The sequence below is a fragment of the Zea mays genome, chromosome 10 (assembly GCF_902167145.1).
Source record: "Zea mays cultivar B73 chromosome 10, Zm-B73-REFERENCE-NAM-5.0, whole genome shotgun sequence".
Taxonomy (NCBI): Eukaryota; Viridiplantae; Streptophyta; class Magnoliopsida; order Poales; family Poaceae; genus Zea; species Zea mays.
Window position 1 is genome coordinate 144,649,143 of NC_050105.1, and position 19,843 is coordinate 144,668,985.

The following is a 19,843-nucleotide window of genomic DNA, read 5'->3' on the forward strand; positions in this document are numbered from 1 at the left end:
CCTGCCGGCAACACCATAAATATTTGACTATTGTTATAAGTTCTCTCCCAAAATTATAATACCTAAAAAAATGTTGCATAACTTGAAACCTGATTTCGGACCGGTATGAGTAATTGGGTAAACAATGGGCAATGGTAAAACGAGTTGGACTATACATCTCTGCATAACAAAAATATCTGCTTGGCAGCATTGGCCTGACGCCGTGCACTTTACTACCAATATAAACACACACATTTTTCCTATGTGCCTCAAAGCACAATACAACCAGTGAATGTCCTTGTGAGCGCTAGATCCTGATGGTCATTTTACTTGTTGATCTGAAGTCAACTAATGGCTCCAAACGACGTATGGTATTCATGAGCCCCTGAAGGACCCTTATGAATAAAATAGTGTTGTGCATGTTAGTCTAAATCTTAATGATTGACTATGCATTTGGTAGTAATAACAATAAGTTTGCAGAATTGTAACCATGAAGCAACTTGTTGTTGCACGTCTCGCTGGATGTTGAGACTAACCCTTCATGTTGAAGGACAAATATGTAGTATTCATGCCACTACATTAATCTAAGTCCAAAGCTCACTGCATAAAACCCCTATTTGTAATGTGTGTAAAATTTCCCAAATAAATCACCACAATAGCATACATTGGAAACAACTGGATGATTATGGTTGGGGATTTTATATGTATGCTTTTAGAACATCTCGACATTAGGGGGAGGAATGCCCATATAGTGTAATGCCTCAATATTCTATTAAACGCACAAAAGTCAAACTGAATATGTCATTCGGTGTGTACTCCTGTGTATATGGAGTTTGCCAGAAATCGTTGAGGAGTAACCATATTGGTCTGAATGCTTCTACCTGATGTAGATGTGGATATACCCGGGATTAATATCATATCCACATTTGACTTATTGGCATTTGATCTATTCTCGGGGACGCCTGCGAATATGGTCCATCAGCCTTAGTCAAAGCATATGTTTCTGATTGCAGATTCACGTGGTCTGTGATAATTCTCCTCCGATTAATTCACCCTGATGGTGATTTGCCTCACGAAGAGGTTCATCTTGATGATGAAATTCCTAGCAATGCGCGCAATATCATTATGATGGGAATACAGAACAATGAATCTTTCGTTTTGGGAAATAACGGAGATCATTATTAAATGTGGGAGACAAATACGTTGACACCTATCTTGCCCCTCTAGATTGCAAATGGATCCAAAACAAAGTCCTAGGCATGAGTGCTTTAAGCTCTCTTATCGGGTCATTGATAAATGCAATCGAGGCTGAACCAATAATCGCAAAATGAAAGTCGCGAGCTTGAAGTTCGGACATTTATGGGCACTATTGAAATAATGTGTGGTGAATGCGATGGTTCAAGTGGTCTTGTGAGAGACCCATCCCACGTATGTGTTGAATAAACATTGTTCCGCTATGTAATATGTCTGGCAAATGGCATGAATTAAAATATGCAGTTAATAGGATTCTGAAGATCCGTCATGAGATCCTAGGAGGACTCATATATTTGAATTATAAATATGCAACATATAAATCTCATACCGAATAATACATTCCTGATGAATGATCACTCTCCTATGTAGGGAGAATATCTTGTAGTTGAGACTATCGTTCCCAGATGGAACCTATCTAGAAGAAACAAAGTCTGTGTTAAACACCAAAGTTTGATAATCCCCATAAAGGGATAAAGACCCATACAGACCCGAAAAGGAATAAGATGAGGTACCAAAGGACTTGAAGTTCACCGAATAAGCACATGTGCATTCCACGAGTTTTACTCTTGGTATTTTCCACTTGATGTGGAATTACGGTATCCTCTAAAGCCCCGATGGCATAAACCTATAAGGTTTAGGTGTTACTGGCAAAAATATCCCCATTGTGCCAGAATGACAGACTATAACGATGTATCTGATCGATGAAAAATCCCTGATGGATTACGATCTTTGATGGACTTTTATTACACCATCATAGATGTTGCAATGGATGAACGCCTGGAGCGATGTGTCATATTTAGAATATGTACTATTGCAACTATATTATCCCCTAAGTCCTATATAAGGACATGTTACTTGCTTTGCACAACTATGTATAAATTGTGGTGTAAGATAGAAAATGATAGCACCCCAACCCCGTACATTCTCGTTATTCCAGATGAACAATGAGATATATATCTTGAAGAATATGCTTGAGTTATGAGGGATAACGACTTTGACATGTGTCATCGTCAGGGGGAGCAAATGCTTATATTGATCACAATCGTGTGACAATAAATGTCATATTCTATGCCCTGAAGGCGTCAGCTTGATGATCAATATGTGAACCTTTATGGGAGTTTCTATCAAATATGTAGATCTAGTCGATCGAACACCACTAGTCGAAGTGGCTTATTTATGTTGATACGTGCACTTACCTCGTGTATCCTAGAAGTAAGTTGAGGTGAAGTTCCTGAAATAATCTTTGCAAGGATATGCAATCTGTTTGCTAAATCTATATGTGCATATACTTCCAGAAGAAAATATTTTGCCATATTGATATAGTTTTGCAAGGATCAGGGGGAGCACATTTCTAAAGTTAAGCCTTTGTAGAAGATTCAGTAGAATCTAGATCCCAGAGGATCAAAATCTGTCCCGATGACATCTGTTGCACTCTTTTTCCCTTGGTGGGTTTTCTTGAAGTTTCTCACATGAGGTTTTTAACGAGGCAACAAAGTGCAAATGCAATTTGTATCACCATGTACTCTTTCTCCATATTTTTCCCACTGGGTTTTTTTTGGAGTTTTAACGAGGCATGTGTTGGTCGCGGTATTCGCCTAAGGGGGAGTGTTGAGAAACCCTAATGAAGGGTTATATGGGCAAATACCGAATATAGCCCTGAGGGCTATCGCGTCTCTATATATAGAACTTGTACCCCTCATATGGAACAGAGAACAGAAAGAGGCCAGAGGCCCAACCCTACATTATGTGTCTCGTGTGTTTCACTGTCGTACTTCTGGGAAGGGATACGGGTCTTCTACAACTTCTTGCGCCTCTACTGCTAACGGGAGGGAAGGGAGCGGATCTGGTGATCCGTGGTAACGTAGTTCTCAATACACATGAAGGCGACCACAACGAACCAGGTCCAGGGGTGATTGGATCCAGCTGCTATATGGAATTAGCCCAACACGCTACGGAACGGGCTAAATTTAGCTGGGCCTCTTTAGTAACATGAATCTAGGGTACGGTTGCAACCGCAAGCAGCAGCCACGTAGTACGTACAGTAGGGCCCAAATATCCTGGGACCCAAGACCCAACCCAAGCCCAGAAGCCCTTTCCGTTTGGAGTAACCAGCTTGCCGTGGAAGCTAACAAGTTTAGGGTTCTCAAGATTCTTTGCTTAGGAAGAACGAAAGGATTATGGGGTTGTTTGATTCGTGCCTAAATGTGCCACACTTTGCCTAAGGTTAGTCGTTTGAATTGAAGAACTAATCTTAGATAGAAAAGTTAGATAAAATGTAGCAAGTTAGACATCAAACCAAACGAGCCCTATATGCAGCAGCACCTTCTCCTCCTCCAGAACCAGATCGTCCTCTCCCGATCCGATAAAAAAAGTAGTGCATCCATAGTACGCTGCCGATTGGACGTGTCAGTGTCACATCATTAGTCACTGCCAAAAGCTGTCGTTTTCCATGTGCTCAGGAAGCTACTGTAGCCTGTATAGGCTAGCTAGCCAGCCGGCCTAGCGCTGCGCCACTGTACTACGTACGTGTCGTGTTGTGTCGAGCTGCCGTTGCCCATTGGCCATTGCAAACAAAAAATCACTCACGCAGACAGTAAACTTCCGTTACTGTACGGGCAGCAAAAACTGAACAAAACAAGCCAGCCGCCACCACGTTCCACTCGTATCGTACGTAGTAGGGTACGGTAGGAGTACTCCAACAATAGAATATTGAATGAAAGAAAGAAAGAATAGCGATTACACGTGTGCCTTCCATTCCATCCGGATAATCCTTTTTTCCAAGCTTCCTAGTACACATATCCTTGTGTTGACCTGCGCTATCAAACTTCCATTTCTACCCCCACCATCAACTGTCCCGCTGACCCGCTCCCGCAAGAGAACCCACCGACGGGGCAAAACCGGCATTACGGCCACTTCTCCTCATTTCCACGGCGCTGCCCACGCCCAGTATAAAATGTTGCGTAATAAGTACCTCCCCTGAACATCACCATGCTCATGTCACCTGCGGTTTAGCGAAAAACACTCCGAGGGGAAGGGAGCGCGGGTGCTTGATTCATCCATCATTCCATCTACGATGGAGTACGAGCGCGGGGACCGGGCCAAGCGGGGCCGTGGAGGTGGCGGCGGCGGCGGCGGCGGCGGAGGACGCGGAGGTGGCGGCGAGTACGGGCGGCAGCACGGAGGCGCGTACGGCGGAGGCGGATGGCACGGGCACGACGAAGGAGGAGGCTACGGCGGGGGCCGTGGAGGCGGTGGCTACTATCACCAAGGGCCTCGCGGCCGCGGAGGGTGGCGCGGCCCCGGCGCGGGCGGCAGCCAGGCGTACGGGTCCGGCGGCGGCCGCGCGTGGGCGCCGGGGCCGGGTGAGGGGAGAGGCCTTGGGGTTGGCCGCGAGTACGCCCCCGTCAGGCGGGCAGCGCCGGCGCCTGCGCCTGCGCCTAGGGAGGTTGCGACTGCGCCCATGGTCAAGGAAGCGCCGAGTTCGTCGGGATCCGTTGGTAAGTGCTTCTCCGGATTTACTCGCTCCAACCATACAGCTTTTACATTGCTCTGCTTTTGGTGTTCGGGATATTTTTAAGGTTCCGTTCCGTGCTGCTATGATCATTTCTGGTTTATCCCAAAAAAAAAAAAAAACTCGTCCATGGTAGATAGAGTGGTCGGGGCTGTTTGGTTTGGAGCCGACCAGACGTTGGACTGGGCTGTTTGGTTTGGAGCCGACCAGCGTTTCCTAGCCAAGGCAGCAGGCGTTGGATTTTGAGTGTCTGGGGGCTGAGATTGTTTGTCTGGCAGACAAGTGTTTGGTAAGGCCTCCGTGTGGTATGCCTGCTGATTCGTGCTCATTATGTACTTTAGGCTACGATGCATACTTTTCTGTTTCTGATGAATCGATGTCTAGCGATGTAGACGAGATGAGCGCTAGCTCCTGGTATCTGAACCGAGGTTTCCATTCAGAAGTGGAAGATCTCCCTGCATGGCAATATCTATTCACCGATTTTGATGCGTTAGACTGAGTACTGATCGATCGTTAAGAGGGTGCCCTTTGTGCTATTACTGAGATTCACTAGTAATGGAACCTACAGTTCCAAATCAGCCTACTGAGCTTTTTTTAGAGGTGCAATTGCTTTTGAACCATGGAAAAGGATTTGAAAATCATGGGCAGCCCCCAAATGCAAAACCTTTGTTTGGCTAGCTGTTAAAAACAAATGTTGGACTGCAGATAGGCTAAAGAAAAGTGGGCTGAACCATCCTCAAAATTATGTCCTATGTGATCAAGAAGAAGAAATTGTCCAAGATATTATGACCAATTGTGTGTTTGCAAGACAGTTTTGGCATGATATTGTGTCTTCTTTTGGTCTTAATAAAATCAATCCTAAGAGAGGAGATGCATGCTTTGTGGAATGGTGGAGGAAAGCTTCTCACAGGGTTTCTAAAAGCAAAAGAAATGGGTTCAATAGTATTATCATTTTTGGAGCATTGGAACATACGGAAACATAGAAATAAGTGTGTTTTTAAGGGAAAGCAACCTTGCCTTGCTTATTTGGAAGAGGGTTTTAGGGAGGAGCTGCACCTATGGTGTTTGGCAGGAGCAAAAAATTTAAGAGCCTTATTTGACCCTAGGTAGTTGTGATATCCTCACCCTAGAGGATGGTGATATTCTAACCCAACGTTTAATAGAATTAATAGAGTACTCATATCAAAAAGGTGTATCTTCTTTTTCGGAAGCCTATCTCGAAAGAACATACATGTTAAGCGTGTTTGACTTAAAACAATTTGGGATGGGTGACCGACCGGGAAGTTTTCTTGAGTACATATGAGTGAGGACAATATATGGTCCTAAAGAGCTGCCAAGAGTAAGTAGAGATGTTATAAAAGACTCGTGTTGGTCTGTGGGGACAATATATGATTTTAGAGAGCTGCCAAGATTAAGTAGAGGTGTTACATAGTAGGATCTCTGTGGGCATCTATGAGTGTGTTCAGTTCTAGCTGTCTGTGTGGGAAACTGTGCGTGCCTAGATTCTCTAGGGTGTGCGCGCGTGTGTGTTTGGGGGTGTGTGTCCTAGTTGTGTTGTTTATTTTTTGTTTGGTTTTAGCCATGTGCCATTTTCTTCTCTTGTTAAATAAAGATACGTAACTCTTATTCGAGAAAAAAAAAAGAGAGAAATCACTTCATGGCTCGGAGAGCGCATATCCAAGAGAGTGAATATATTGTCATGTATTCATGGTCCTGAAATTACGGTTAGTGAGGATCTTTACCTCAAAGGGCAGATCTAGGGCCAGAGGCTCCTACATGAGTGAGGTCTAAAGAAGATAAACCGAGGCAAGACTTACCCTTGAAATGTGAGACTGGAGAGGCTACTTGAATTGGAATTTACCTAGCCATTTCATTTTGGAGATTGTTCGGCCAAAAAGACTTAAGGGATAAAGCTTGGCTAATCTTTTATTTAACATCTTGCTATTTTCTCTCATATACAATTGACTATGTCTGTTCCTAATTGCTATTCCTTTTTCTTGTAGAACGCATCACATCTAGTGAATTGGCCGGAGTAGAACCACTAGCATCCACACTAGCTGCGACATCTTCTGTTGGCACACGAGTGCCAATGCAGAGACCTGACTGTGGTGGCGCATTATCTCAAGCAAAGGTCAAACTCTTGGTGAATCACTTTATTGTCAACTACCAAAAGGTGTCAACTATTTTTCACTATGACATAAACATCAAGCTTGATGAAGCTTCCTCTAAGGCTTCAGGCAAAGAACTCTCGAAGGCAGAATTTCTTTCTGTCAAGGATGAGCTCTTCAGGGAAAGCAGTTTACGGCGTCTTTCCTCATGTGTTGCTTATGATGGTGGAAGAAATCTCTTCACTTCTGCTGAACTGCCAGCAGGTTTATTTCGTGTGAGAGTTCGATCAAAGGCCTACATTGTATCAGTAGATTTGAAGAAGCAGCTGCCATTAAGTCAACTCTCAGATTTACCTGTACCTAGAGAGGTCTTGCAGGGTCTTGATGTTGTTGTGCGTGAGGCCTCCAGATGGCGCAAGGTTATCCTTGGTAGAGGATTTTACTCACCAAGCAGCAGTATAGACATTGGGCAGGGTGTTGTAGCTATGAAAGGAACCCAGCAGACACTTAAATACACTCAACAAGGGTTGAACCTGTGTGTTGATTATTCAGTTATGCCATTTTACAAAGCTGGACCGGTGATGGACCTTGTTCACAAAATAGTGGGGTACCTTGATTATCGAACAACTCTGAACAAGAGGCAAATGGAAAATCTGGTTGATGAGCTTAAAGGCCGACGTGTAACTGTGATTCATCGGAGGACTAATCAGAAGTACACAGTGCAAGGCTTGACACCCTTACCTGCCAGCCAGATGACCTTTGTGGATGCTGAATCCGGACAAACAAAGTGTCTTGTGGAGTATTATGCTCAGAAACATGGCATTGTGATTGAGTATCAGATGCTGCCATGCTTGGATTTGAGCAAGAGCAAGGACAAACCGAATCATGTCCCAATTGAGCTCTGCACTCTTCTTGAAGGACAGAGGTTTCCAAAAGCAAACTTGGATAAGAATTCTGGCAGGATACTAAAAGGAAAGGCTCTAATTCCTGCATCCAATCGGAGGAAAGAGATTCTAGACTTGGTGAATGCTTCGGATGGACCTTGCAGGTAACTAACTGTTTTTACATGTGTTCTCTTGTCAACTTGAAAAGTTGAGCTACTGCTATATAGCTACTTTAACTGTCGCTGTGAAATTAGATGCAATGTGATTGCCCGTTCCTCGTAATTCAGTTTAACTGCATATATACATATACATATACATATTGTTCTCTTATCTATTCCTACCATATTTTTTCCTCCTGCAAATGCACAACAATTTAACGTGGAGGCATTCTACATCTCTTCTCGAGGATAGCAAACGAACTGATCATTGCCTTTTCTTTTCGACAGAATATGCAATGTTTATTGCTAGCTATTAAATAACGTTTCATTTACAGAGGAGAAATTGCACAGCGATTTGGGATTTCCTTGGATTTACGAATGACAGAAGTCACGGGTAGGATCCTTCCCCCACCAAACCTCAAACTCGGGGCATCCAATGGCCAGACCTCCAAATTCAGTATCGATCAGAACTGCCAGTGGAACCTTGTGAAGAAGAGACTCGTAGAGGGCCGGGATCTTCAGTGTTGGGGCATTGTCGACTTCAGTGCTGAGCCGTCTGACCCCCAGCAGGAGCCCCTCAATGGAAGGATGTTTATTGAGAAGATTGTGAGGAAGTGCTGTGAGCTTGGTATCCGTATGAACTCCAACCCATGCTTCGTACACAAATCTAAGATGGCAGTGCTCTCCGATCCGCATCGACTACAGGAGGAGCTAAACAAGGCAAAACAGGCTGCAGTGAGCAAGAAGCAGAGGTTGCAGCTCCTTTTCTGCCCGATGTCCGAGCAGCATCCAGGGTACAAGACACTGAAGCTGATTTGCGATACACAGCTTGGGATCATGACCCAGTGTTTCCTGGGCGACCGCGCAAACAAGCCGAATGGGCAGGACCAGTACATGACCAACCTTGCCCTCAAGATAAACGGCAAGCTTGGGGGCAGCAACGTCCAGCTGTTCGACTCGCTCCCACGGGTCGGTGGGGCACCTTTCATGTTCATCGGTGCTGACGTCAACCACCCGTCACCGGGGAACGTGGAGAGCCCATCGATTGCAGCCGTGGTTGCGTCTATCAACTCCGGTGTCAGCAAGTACGTGACAAGAATCCGTGCCCAGCCGCACCGCTGTGAGGTGATCCAGCAGCTCGGCGAGATCTGCCTGGAGCTCATCGGAGTCTTCGAGAAGCGAAACCGCGTGAAGCCGCAGAAGATCATCTACTTCCGCGACGGCGTGAGCGACGGGCAGTTCGACATGGTCCTGAACGAGGAGCTGGCGGACCTGGAGAAGGCGATCAAGGTGGGCGGCTACGCGCCGACCGTCACCGTGATCGTGGCCAAGAAGCGGCACCACACGCGCCTGTTCCCCAAGGACCCCAGCCAGCCGCAGACGAAGAACGGGAACGTGCCGCCCGGCACGGTGGTGGACACGGGCGTGGTGGACCCGTCCGCGTACGACTTCTACCTGTGCAGCCACGCCGGGATCCTGGGCACGAGCAGGCCGACGCACTACTACAGCCTGGTGGACGAGCACGGCTTCCGGTCCGACGACCTGCAGAAGCTGGTCTACAACCTCTGCTTCGTGTTCGCGCGGTGCACCAAGCCCGTGTCGCTGGCGACGCCCGTCTACTACGCCGACCTCGCGGCGTACCGTGGCAGGCTCTACTACGAGGCGGCCATGATGCCGTCCCACCAGCGAGGGACGGGGTCGGCGTCCTCGGGCTCCTCCGCTGGGACTTTTGGCGTCACTAACTTCCCGAGGCTGCACAAGGATGTGGAGAACAACATGTTCTTCATCTGACACCAGTATTTTCTTTTGTGTGTACGCGTCTTGCCTTTTCTTTTGTGTGGTTATGAGTTTTTTTAAAAAAAAAAGCGTACGCTGCAGTGTGCAAAGTTCGTACTGGGTATACGCTGCATGACTGTAGATGAAGGAAAAGAAGCAGGTTTGAGTTGTGAAGAACTGAAGATAGCGCTGTAATTGTTCCAGCACAAGGTCCGGTTGGAATGCAGGCGTTCTATTTCGAGCGCATGTCTGGCGGGCACTCCCAGGCGTGGTTCAGGCCTGTCACAAGATTTCGGTCCAGTTTTCATTCCCGTCCGATTCAAGCGTTGCTCTATGCCTGGAAAAAAAAACATACACTGATAGGCAGGATGACACCAAAATCCCTCACTTTACAATGCCATCCATCTACCGGGCGAGCAAAGCAGACTAACCTAGTATTTACATATTGCCAAATCAAAGATCTGCAGTCAGTTTTAAACGTACGAAAGACATGGCTAGATTATTTCATGTCAAGCAAGATTCTGGTCCAGTTTCCATTCGTCCCATTCAACCGTTGCTCTATGCCTGGAAAAAACATACTTATCTTGTTTTTGCAAATTACTCCCTCCGTTTCAAATTTAAATTTTCTACTAGTACAATAGAGCCGAAGAACAAAACTGAGAAAGAATACAACTAAGGACAAAATGAGAAAGATGACAAAACTAAGGGTATGAATTTAAATAGCCCTTTTTATATAGAGTTGTGAGAAGCTTTAAAACTTACGAGTTATGATATACTTTGTGGTCATAAAATTTAAAACTTTGCATAATTCAAATTTCACGCCTAAATCCAGTTACTTTGCACTTTGAATTCAAGATCTATTAAGTCATTTGTCATAAAGTTATTGCAAAAATAAACTTCGCCCTTTACACTTTGAATTCACAAACTTTCTATTATCGTATTCAAACACGGTATTTCCTATTCAAAGAGCTTCAAAATTATACCAGCATAAGCAAATAGCTATACTCTAAGATCAAGAAATTTTATTCGCGCATTTATAAACTTTGTACTCCTACTCAAGAACTTTATAAATCCAAAAACTATGGACTCTAAGTTAAATAATTTTGTGCTTTGTGCTTAGCACGTTCCAAACGTTCTACTCCTAGACAAAAAAAATGAACTTAGAAACTTCATGCAATGATCACATTATAAACCTTGTACTCCTAGGTACAAAACTTTGTAATTTCTAAACTTTACAATGCCTTCCATCTACCGGGCGAGCAAAGCAGACTAAACTAGTATTTACAGATACGTACTCCCTCCGTTTCTTTTTATTAGTCACTGGATAGTGCAATTTTGCACTATCCAGCGACTAATAAAAAGAAACGGATGGAGTACTATATCGACACAAATAAAAACGAATGCCCTTTTGGGATGCACAACTAATTAATAGGTAACCACGGTCCGGTATATCTGAATCTCTCTTCTCGCGAGCCACATGCCCTTTCAACTAGGGTGAAACGCGGCCTCTCGCGTGGAGGGGAGGATGGCAAAGTGCCAGAGGCAGGCAGCTCAAAGAAAATCCCACACTGGTATTGACGACTGACCCTCATCGCCATTCTGATGGTCAATCTGGGGGGTTGGCTCCACAAACTGCAACGCATGCATATCACCAGGATATCCCTGAAGGAGCGTACAGACCATTTAATTCATATTTCAGTAAATGCATGGCATGCCGTCACTCTACAGTGGGCAAGAACTTCAAATGCAAAGGGCAAACACAGAAGCCACCTGGGTCAGTTGACCATTCCCGGTAAACGGCTGTTGTTGCAAGGTAGGAGCCGAGGAAGCCTGCATGCAACACTACCCTGAGAATCTCGACGCTAAATCCAACACGATAAGAGATTTACGTTACAGGCGAGCACGTACCTGATCGAACTGGTTCAGATTGTCGTGAAGGTTATGTGAGCTACCTGGCCCGAAATTGTGGCCAAGCACATAATGTCCCTGCGTGATAAAAGCATCAGCTGACGTCATTGGCGGACCTAGCAGCTATGCTTAGAGTGTGCCAGAAAAAAAAAACCAGGGATCAACAGGACTCGAACCTTGACTACCAAGTTCAAAATATAGCACTTACACCACTATACTAACTACTCTTATGTGATTTTAGGGTGTGCCGTGGCCCATATGGACCACCCGCCGCCCCTCCGCCCCTGGCTGACGTACCAGCTTTCCAGACTAAACAAGGGAGGTATAGTAATAGTTGCCGTCCTGCTTAAGAATGAATTCACCTGCATCAATTGGTCTGGGATGAACTGGTTTGAAGCGTTGCTCGGTTCTGAATGGAAACTTGCTTGTCCGATATTCAGCTCTCTTCCTGTTGGCCCACCATCTGTTGCATCAGGTTGCCCTTTTGTTAATGACAATAAACAAAAATGTTAGTGTTCAGATTTACGTGCAGGACATCAGAGACAAAAATCCTTAACGGAATCTACAAACACGCGCGCGCACCTTTTTTTGCTTTCTTTCGCTTGTTGGTATCTAAACCATTTCTTCGGCGAGCGACTTCACACTTCTTTCCAGTAGAACCAATACCTTCAAGGCCACCGCTAAGTAGATAGTCATTCTCAGCCATGCGAGTTAATTGGTCCGTAAGGGAGTGGCCAGATGACTTGTCAGACAGCGTAGATAACAGAGTTCGTTCAACTCCTACAAGAAGGTTATCTGACTGGCTCGCCATCAGCGCAAATGTCTCTTCATTCTCTGCAGCCTTAGCAGCAATTCTGTAGAACAGACGGCAGAGAGCTGCATAACGTCCTGGAATGGAAGATTTTGTGTCAAAGTTAAACCCATCAGTTTCATCCATCACCAACTTCGCGTCTTTCCTCCACCTCTTCAGAAAGTACTGTGGGGGAATCTCTTTAATGTTCCTCAGCTCATATACTTTTAATATATGGCAGCATAACAGCCCAGAATTTTCAAACTTTTTGCATGTACATGCAACTGAAGCGTCTGACGAGTCAAACCGCACAAGCTGATCCTTAGATTTGTTCTTGATAGTAATCATATATTCAGAAAAAGAGCCAAATTCCCCACAACCATAAGCCATGCAGTCCATACTTTGTTCACATTCCTTTCTAAACAATTCAAATATTGTTGGGGTATACAAATTCACAGCCTGCCATAGCAACGGCAGAGGTGTTCTCGGCACTCCTTGATTGGCTTGGTAATCAGCTTGAATCTCTTCTTGCCTCCTATTCTCTGCTGAACTTTCAAAGAATTTCAAAAAAAGGGTTAGATCTGTATCGTAACCCAGGTACTGTTTAAGCTTAGTGCCAACATTTTCTGCTTGGAGCAAGCTTTTAATCTCCCCCGAAAATATTTGTCGATTATATGGCATGGCCCAGTTTTCCCGATCTTCATAAAGCTTAGTTAACCATTCATTCTCTCTAAGGTTGTATTTTTCCATTATCATGTTCCATGTGTCAACGAAATCTTGTTCATCCTCGATATTAAAAACACAGTGTCTAAAATCATATGTGAATTCTTCATAAGCACTAAACATATGTGCCAATGACTTAACAGTGCTCTGGTATATTTGCCACACACAGGACCGGTGAACAGTACCAGGCCAAGTAAGACCCAGGGCTTCCTTCAAAGCTGAAGATCCATCAGTCAAAATTGTCTTTGGGTGTTTCCCACACATGGCACTCTTAAAGGTTTCAAGAAGCCACTTGAAAGACTCAACAGATTCATCGTATAAAAAAGCAGCACCAAATATGGTCATTTGGCGATGATGGTTCATACCTAGAAACAAAGCTAAAGGCCTGCTGCAATCATTTGTTTTGTGGATCATGTCTAAGCAGACTACATCACAGAAGTAATGATAGTCCATGATTGACTTTGCATCCGCCCAGAAGACATTAGCTGCTTTGTCATTTTCATCCACTTGAATGGCATAGTAAAACGATGGATTGTCACTCTTCATTCTCCGAAAATAATCCATCAGAGTTCTGAGATCCCCTGGTTTCATATCTTTTGTAGACTTGGACCGGAGATAATTCTTGTACCCTGGAGGGATGTTACTAGCATTTTGGCTCCCAAGTCGAACTTTGGTCAACATCCTTTGTGATTTCAGCATCTCAATATCAAATGGTGCAGCAAGCTGGTGATTATGATCCTCCACAAATTCTGTTACACGATATTTACCACCACGTGCCACCTTAATTGCTATCCGTGCGGGGCAACCCACCCTTGTCTCTGAGCGAGGTTTCTTGGTGTCATTCTTTGAGCGAAATCCCTCCCTGGAACAGACATAGACCCTTGACCTGTTGGAATTTTTAGCAGTTTTCTCCCACCATCCTTTTCGAACACTAAATCCCATGTTTCCTGCATAACTAACATAATACTCATATGCTTTTTCTTCACTCTCAAAGACCATACCAACTATGGGTACTCCTCCAGCATTTGAGACGACTTCTGGTGGCAATTCTGGCTCTTCTTCTGCCTTTTCTTCTAGCTTATCTGTAATCTGGGAAAAAACAAAAACTCTTATACAAGAGAATTGTAAGTGTGGTTAACTAAAAGTACAAGCCCAGTGTCGGAGTCTCCCACGTGAGTGAGGTCTGAGGAATAAACCAAGACAAGCATTTCCCCTGCAAATGTGGAGAGGCTGCTTTGAACCGGTGACCAAATGACTCACACTAATCTCCTCTTCTGATAGTCAACACTAGTCTCCACTTCAGCATTCATAAGCAGCGTACAAAATACTCCAGATAGTCAACACTAGTCTCCACTTCAACACTAGTCAACACTAATTTTCTTATTTGGGTCGCTTGTCGTTGCCGCTCACCAAAATACTCCAGCATTCGTCACACTCGCTAAATTGCCTTGCTTAAGCAGCGTACAATAGATAAAATGCCCCATCACTGTTGCTAACATGCTCTCTGTGGACTCAATAATTTAAATTACTGTTTTTACCCTCTGCGTGCATTACAGGTTCGTTTTGTGTTGAGCTCTCAACGTCCGTTTCCATTTCATTTCACAGCTATAGATTTTTTTTCTGTCTCTCTTGGTATCCACAACGGCAGATTTTTTGTGCCAGCCATAACAAATGTTGTCTAGTAAAACCACAAACCAATGACAACACAGACCCGTCCAAACCCATGGCAGCTCGAGCTTTAATTATTTTTGTAAACAGATATATAGCTGAATAAAGCTGCAATTTTTAGCTTTAAATGTGATCTGTGGTTAATTTTTTGGTTGAGACGTCGGGCTAGGACAGTGGACGGGGTCGGGCTTGGGCAGTGGACAGGATGAGGCCGATCGGCGTTGATGCGGCTGGGCGGCGAGGTTAGCGAACAGGCATTGATGCGACTGAAGGCGGTGATGTGAACGGGTGCATACAGAAACAGATGCGTCAAGAACCTGTAATACATGTAGAGGGTAAAAAGCGGTATTTTAAATTATTGAGTCCACAAAGAACATGTTAGTAACAGTGCTGGGGCATTTTATCTATTGTACGCTGCTTAAGCAAGGTAATTTAGCGAGTGCAACGAATGCCGGGATATTTTGGTGAGCGGCAACGACAAGCGACCCAAATAAGCAAATTTCCCCATATCTACTACCCAATATGCGGTCGATGTAGCTTGGATACAAGTAAACGAGCCAAAATAACATTTCTGACACAAGATTGCTTTGCTAATGCAATTTTCTCTATTGATGACATGGCAAAATTTAGATAAAACTGGCCCAACTTCTTTTAGTATTTAAAAAACATTAGCCTATTTGTAATGTGCAATAGCAAGTGGTTTCCATTCCTGAGGAACCGGATATCCCGGACTGTATACCTGGGCGTCATCCTTGCCGAGGAACTTCCCTCCAGCACCCCTCCGCCGCCTGACTGCCAGAGCCTGCCTCGATGGGACCTGCAAGCAGCAGGAGCCGCACAAGCAACCGCCAAAGAAACTTGTCAGCTTTAGCGCCCTCTGCAATCCAATCACACAGCTAAACTAAGCTCTCATCAAACAAATCGCACCTTACTGGCCGCGCGGTTGACGATCTGGCGACCGCTCCGCTTCTGCATGTAGCGGAGGATGATATCCCGGCGCTCCTCATGCGTGTAGCGGGAGACGCGGATGCCCAGCTCCCGGAGCAGCCGAGACGGGTGGGACGAGGACGGCCCCGCCTTGGACCCGTCAGTTTCGGCGGCCGCCGCATCCCTTTCCTTGTCCCCGGCCTTGGGCTGGTTCTTAGGAGCGGAACGGCGCTTCCTGGAACTGGAGAGGTCTAGGTAGGTGCGCACGATGTGGGAGATGCGGGATGTTGAGATGCGACGCTGGGCTGGTCCTTGCAATGGGGTTGGTACTGGTTCGCCGGCAGGGGCAGGGTCGCCGGCGGTGGATGGGGTGGCCATGGTGGTGGACCAGTGCTGGGATAGGGAAGACGAAACCTGAGGGATAAGCGGAAAGATGTGTGCATGACATGTGGGTCTACTAAATCAGTCCTTAAGGGGAAATTACGTGGGACCCATCTGCCAGCGAGAGTTTCGTGTTGGAACTTTTCTGTCTTCTCTATTTCTTGCTTTTCATTTTTTTCTTCTGTAGTTTATATCAAAATTCACAGCCTTGGAAGAAAAAGCTCAATAAAAAATCACAATCACAGTTTATCGAACATCTCAATACAACGAATGCACCGTGATCATATATCCATTCCGTGTACCCTTGGCAGTTAGAAGAACGGCAAAGGGCAGTTTTATACAGCTTTCTACAAAGGGAACTAGGGAAGGCACCTTAATAGCTCAAGAGATCTGCATCCGGATTTACAGCAGAAAGACAAGCAGGAAGCCTTGAATTTCAGGGAATGAGTGAATGTATGCTATGCGATTTCCGCTTTTAAGTCACAGCTCCAAATTATTGAGAAGGAACACCTCGAATTAAGGTGGCCTATATACATATCTCTACAATGTGATCTTGAGAACCTACGGAAGGGCATCGTTTATTCCAACAGAATCTACCCTGCAAACAACGGCATGAAGCAAACATGATTAGCTGAGTAAAATATTATATCCCTTATTCCATAATCATGAGAGACATAGGAATGAAACGAACCTGCTTGATTTTGAGAGAAAATACTACTTCTGACAAATTTTCATGATTAGTTTCGGTTAAGCATATTCTGGAAAGAAATGTACAGATCATTGTGTTCTGTTCCAAAAATCTCTTCTGCTTTTGACAGGGTGTCCTGCAAACATTAGTTAAGTAAAAAATAATCACATTGTCATGTTTTCCAAATTTCTGTCGTAACCATGAAAGCAATGGTAGATTACAGTACCTCCCGTGATTGTTTCTGAGCATTGAACTCCTTGATATTGGCCAAAAATGCTCCAAATTGCTCATACGAAAGTCTTGTCCTGAGAGTTGTAGGCACAAACGTTAGGGGAGAAACAAACTAATAATTGCTGCATAAGGTGGCCAGATTAGCAACCAACCGTGCTTGTCGGAAGAATTCCTTCCCATCTATACGTGGTCGCCCTGGAAACAGGAAAGAGTCAGTGTATGTGTCTTTAGCAAGCTCCAGTATGTGTCACATTCACTGCCCCAAACCTGTGAATGAGCGGCGTTGGGGAGGAGAGGTAGGTGCTGAATACTGATGACTTGATGATCCTTGCCATGATGAAAATGCCAATTGGCCCTCAGATCGAGCTTTTGCAGGTGAAGTCGGACCAGATAAGAACTTGGGAGAGGGTGGGCCAGTTGAATAAGCTCGGGGAGAACCACTAGAGGACGAAATCATAGTTGTTGAGCCAGGAGTTAATTTTGGAGGCATATATGGTGTGATCGAGAACTGGTATCCTGTAGAAGTTAAATTATTTTGTATGTAAGTGGCTGAGCTCAAAATACGTTAATATGTGGATCTAGTTTAACTGTTCATTATTCAGTAGTGAGAGTGAATTACCTCCGTCATGGACGGATTCAGTAATTGTAGATCTGCTGGAGGCATCTGAAGAAGTGTTACTGCTCGAAACTTCATCTAGAGTCATTTAATAACAAAAGAAAGTGTGCATCAGGCATGCGGTTTCGACTATTGCTTTGGCAGAAACTGCTGTAAAAACTGTAAGGGTATTAATATTAAACGACACCTTTCCAAAATGGGACTCGAGCTGTCAAATCTTCTGCGTTGTGATCTTGACTGGTTTCAGACAGTTGCTGTGAAAACATGCCAATAAAATCATTTGCTCACACAAAAGTTCCAGCAGAAGAGAAGACTTGAAAGGTAACAATAAATCTTGACTAAGAGTGAACAAAAATATTTGATCAACACAACTCACCAATAGATTATCTTCACTCAATGATTTCATCAATTGTTTCTTAAAAGCCTCCAACTGCACAGAACAAACAATGTCTGGTACAATTTGGGAGTTCATATTGAACAGAAGTAGAGTTTGACAAACTTCATGCTGGTTAGAATTCTTTGCCAGGCTCATGCATGTGACATCATTCAATGAAATAGCAAATAACTAGTTTATGAATCATCAATGACCAGAGTCACAGACAAATTATTATAGTTTCTGGAACACTGTGCCTGAAACTGCAAAGTAAAGTAACTGACATTGGCTTGACAATCTGGTACTAATAACATTGCGTTCAAAATTATTTAATATGGGCGGGCTTCTCTAAACTATCATTAATTAAATTTGTCACAGTTTCAATGTTTGCAGCAAAATTATCTATTTTCCATACAAAATCCTTAACTAAGACTGAAAGATAGAAAAACGCCTGCAGTGGTCACAATTTTGTACCCAGCCAAAGCTGAACCATCTGGTCAAACTAAAAAAATATACTGTGTTGTCCAAATCATCAAGAACAAATCACAAATTGTATTTTTTCCATCATACATAGCAAGTAAGAAATCATAAAATAAAAGACATACTCTCCTGTCTCCACTGCGATGACAACTACGCTACAAACAAGGCTAGACACACGTATCATACAAAGTCACAACAATCAAATGTGTGTTTGTCCCATCTCTACCAAGTGCCCAAAATCATGGTCACTGAAAAGCACGTTTCTGACATACACAAGCAAACAACACTAAAAGAACAGTGTCTGGTCAAAGTCCCCAACAATTCCAGTAACTGTACACTTGAAACACACCTCTAATCAAATGTTGCAGGGTTCACATAACAATTCATGCCAAAGCCAAAACTTCAGATCAGAATTGATAGAATTCGCACAACAGATGGACCTAGAAAGATAGTAAAGGACGCACCTTCGCCAAATTCCTGGTCAGCTTTTTGACCGTCGCCGCGAGCGAGTCCCTTTCCTTCGCCAGCTTCGCCTGCACGCCAAAGGATGAGAGGCAAATAAGCCAATTACAGACCACAACTCTACGGGAACAATTCCGGCAAAGGAAGGTTCGGGCGGGGTGCTTACGTTCTCGTCGAGAGCGGTGGCAAGGCGCGCGTCGGAGTCGGCGAGGCAGGCGCGGAGGTCGGCCTCGGCGCGGTCACGGTCGGCGAGGTCACGGCGGAGGCGCGCAGCGTCGGCCTCGAGGCGGGAGACGCGGGAGGCGATGGCCATGGAGGTGATCTTGCGCGCCACGTCCAGCTGCTCGTACGGGTCGGTGGGGATCACGGCCAGGATCTCGTCGGGAAGGTGGAAGTCGACGCCCGGCGCGGCCGCGGCCGCCGTCTCGTTCCTCGCCATCTCCGCCGCCGGGGGACGGGCGGGTGCCTGGCCTGGGTGGATCAACTCTTGGTGGCGCTGGCGGTGGTCCCCGGCATCGGGGAAGACATGAAGAATAGGAGTGGAAATTAAAGTATATTTTTTAAAAAAAAACCTTTACGGACGCGGACTTGTGGTTTGAGGGTTTGTGATGTTTGCTTTGCTGATGCTGTACACGGTTGGAGCCTGGAGGGTTTGGTGTCTCATTCTTTTCCCGATGTTTTGCCATTACAAAAGTTTATAGTTTTTTTGTAATCATTAAAAATGTTAAGTAGAGCAACGACTTCTATGCAAGCAGTGCTTCTGTGCAAGCGTGCAAGCAAAACATCTGATCTATTAGATCGTGATCCAACCGTAAGTCACATTTAACACTTAAACCCTTCCACCACCAGCTCAATAATCTTTATAAAAAAACCACTAACAAATTATGGTTGTATCCGTGGTTGGATCGTAATCTAATGGATCAGAT

At 44.8% G+C, this 19,843-nt stretch overlaps 3 protein-coding genes across 3 annotated transcripts; 1 reads left to right on the top strand and 2 right to left on the bottom strand.

Annotated features, from left to right (window-relative positions):
* The first annotated feature begins 4,196 nt into the window (after window positions 1–4,196).
* Window positions 4,197–9,916, top strand: LOC103642054 (protein argonaute 2). The gene is made up of 3 exons (XM_008665369.3): window positions 4,197–4,730; window positions 6,748–7,900; window positions 8,230–9,916. The coding sequence occupies exons 1-3, from the start codon at window positions 4,307–4,309 to the stop codon at window positions 9,683–9,685; spliced, it is 3,033 nt and encodes a 1,010-aa protein (XP_008663591.3). The 5' UTR covers window positions 4,197–4,306; the 3' UTR covers window positions 9,686–9,916.
* A 916-nt stretch (window positions 9,917–10,832) lies between these two features.
* Window positions 10,833–16,113, bottom strand: LOC100216637 (uncharacterized). Its single transcript, NM_001360068.1, has 7 exons — window positions 15,687–16,113; window positions 15,499–15,576; window positions 12,161–14,180; window positions 11,941–12,059; window positions 11,579–11,656; window positions 11,441–11,500; window positions 10,833–11,332 (listed from the first exon to the last, which is right to left on the bottom strand). The coding sequence occupies exons 1-7, from the start codon at window positions 16,062–16,064 to the stop codon at window positions 11,222–11,224; spliced, it is 2,844 nt and encodes a 947-aa protein (NP_001346997.1). The 5' UTR covers window positions 16,065–16,113; the 3' UTR covers window positions 10,833–11,221.
* A 219-nt stretch (window positions 16,114–16,332) lies between these two features.
* On the bottom strand, window positions 16,333–19,407 carry LOC103642055 (uncharacterized). Its single transcript, NM_001360069.1, has 10 exons — window positions 19,084–19,407; window positions 18,920–18,988; window positions 17,979–18,032; window positions 17,790–17,856; window positions 17,606–17,680; window positions 17,254–17,502; window positions 17,139–17,181; window positions 16,982–17,060; window positions 16,759–16,891; window positions 16,333–16,665 (listed from the first exon to the last, which is right to left on the bottom strand). The coding sequence occupies exons 1-9, from the start codon at window positions 19,354–19,356 to the stop codon at window positions 16,805–16,807; spliced, it is 996 nt and encodes a 331-aa protein (NP_001346998.1). The 5' UTR covers window positions 19,357–19,407; the 3' UTR covers window positions 16,333–16,665; window positions 16,759–16,804.
* Between the last annotated feature and the right edge of the window lie 436 nt (window positions 19,408–19,843).

Coding starts and splice junctions, on each gene's coding strand:
- LOC100216637 (NM_001360068.1), bottom strand. CDS start 16,064: ATGGCCACCCCATCCACCGCCGGCGACCCTGCCCCTGCCGGCGAACCA. Junction 12,060..12,160: donor GCGAAAGAAAGCAAAAAAAG/GTGCGCGCGCGT, acceptor CATTAACAAAAG/GGCAACCTGATGCAACAGAT. Junction 11,657..11,940: donor TCCCAGACCAATTGATGCAG/GTGAATTCATTC, acceptor TTTATCACGCAG/GGACATTATGTGCTTGGCCA.
- LOC103642054 (XM_008665369.3), top strand. CDS start 4,307: ATGGAGTACGAGCGCGGGGACCGGGCCAAGCGGGGCCGTGGAGGTGGC. Junction 4,731..6,747: donor GAGTTCGTCGGGATCCGTTG/GTAAGTGCTTCT, acceptor TTTTTCTTGTAG/AACGCATCACATCTAGTGAA. Junction 7,901..8,229: donor GCTTCGGATGGACCTTGCAG/GTAACTAACTGT, acceptor TTTCATTTACAG/AGGAGAAATTGCACAGCGAT.
- LOC103642055 (NM_001360069.1), bottom strand. CDS start 19,356: ATGGCGAGGAACGAGACGGCGGCCGCGGCCGCGCCGGGCGTCGACTTC. Junction 17,681..17,789: donor TCGAGTCCCATTTTGGAAAG/GTGTCGTTTAAT, acceptor AAATGACTCTAG/ATGAAGTTTCGAGCAGTAAC. Junction 16,892..16,981: donor CTCAGAAACAATCACGGGAG/GTACTGTAATCT, acceptor TAATGTTTGCAG/GACACCCTGTCAAAAGCAGA.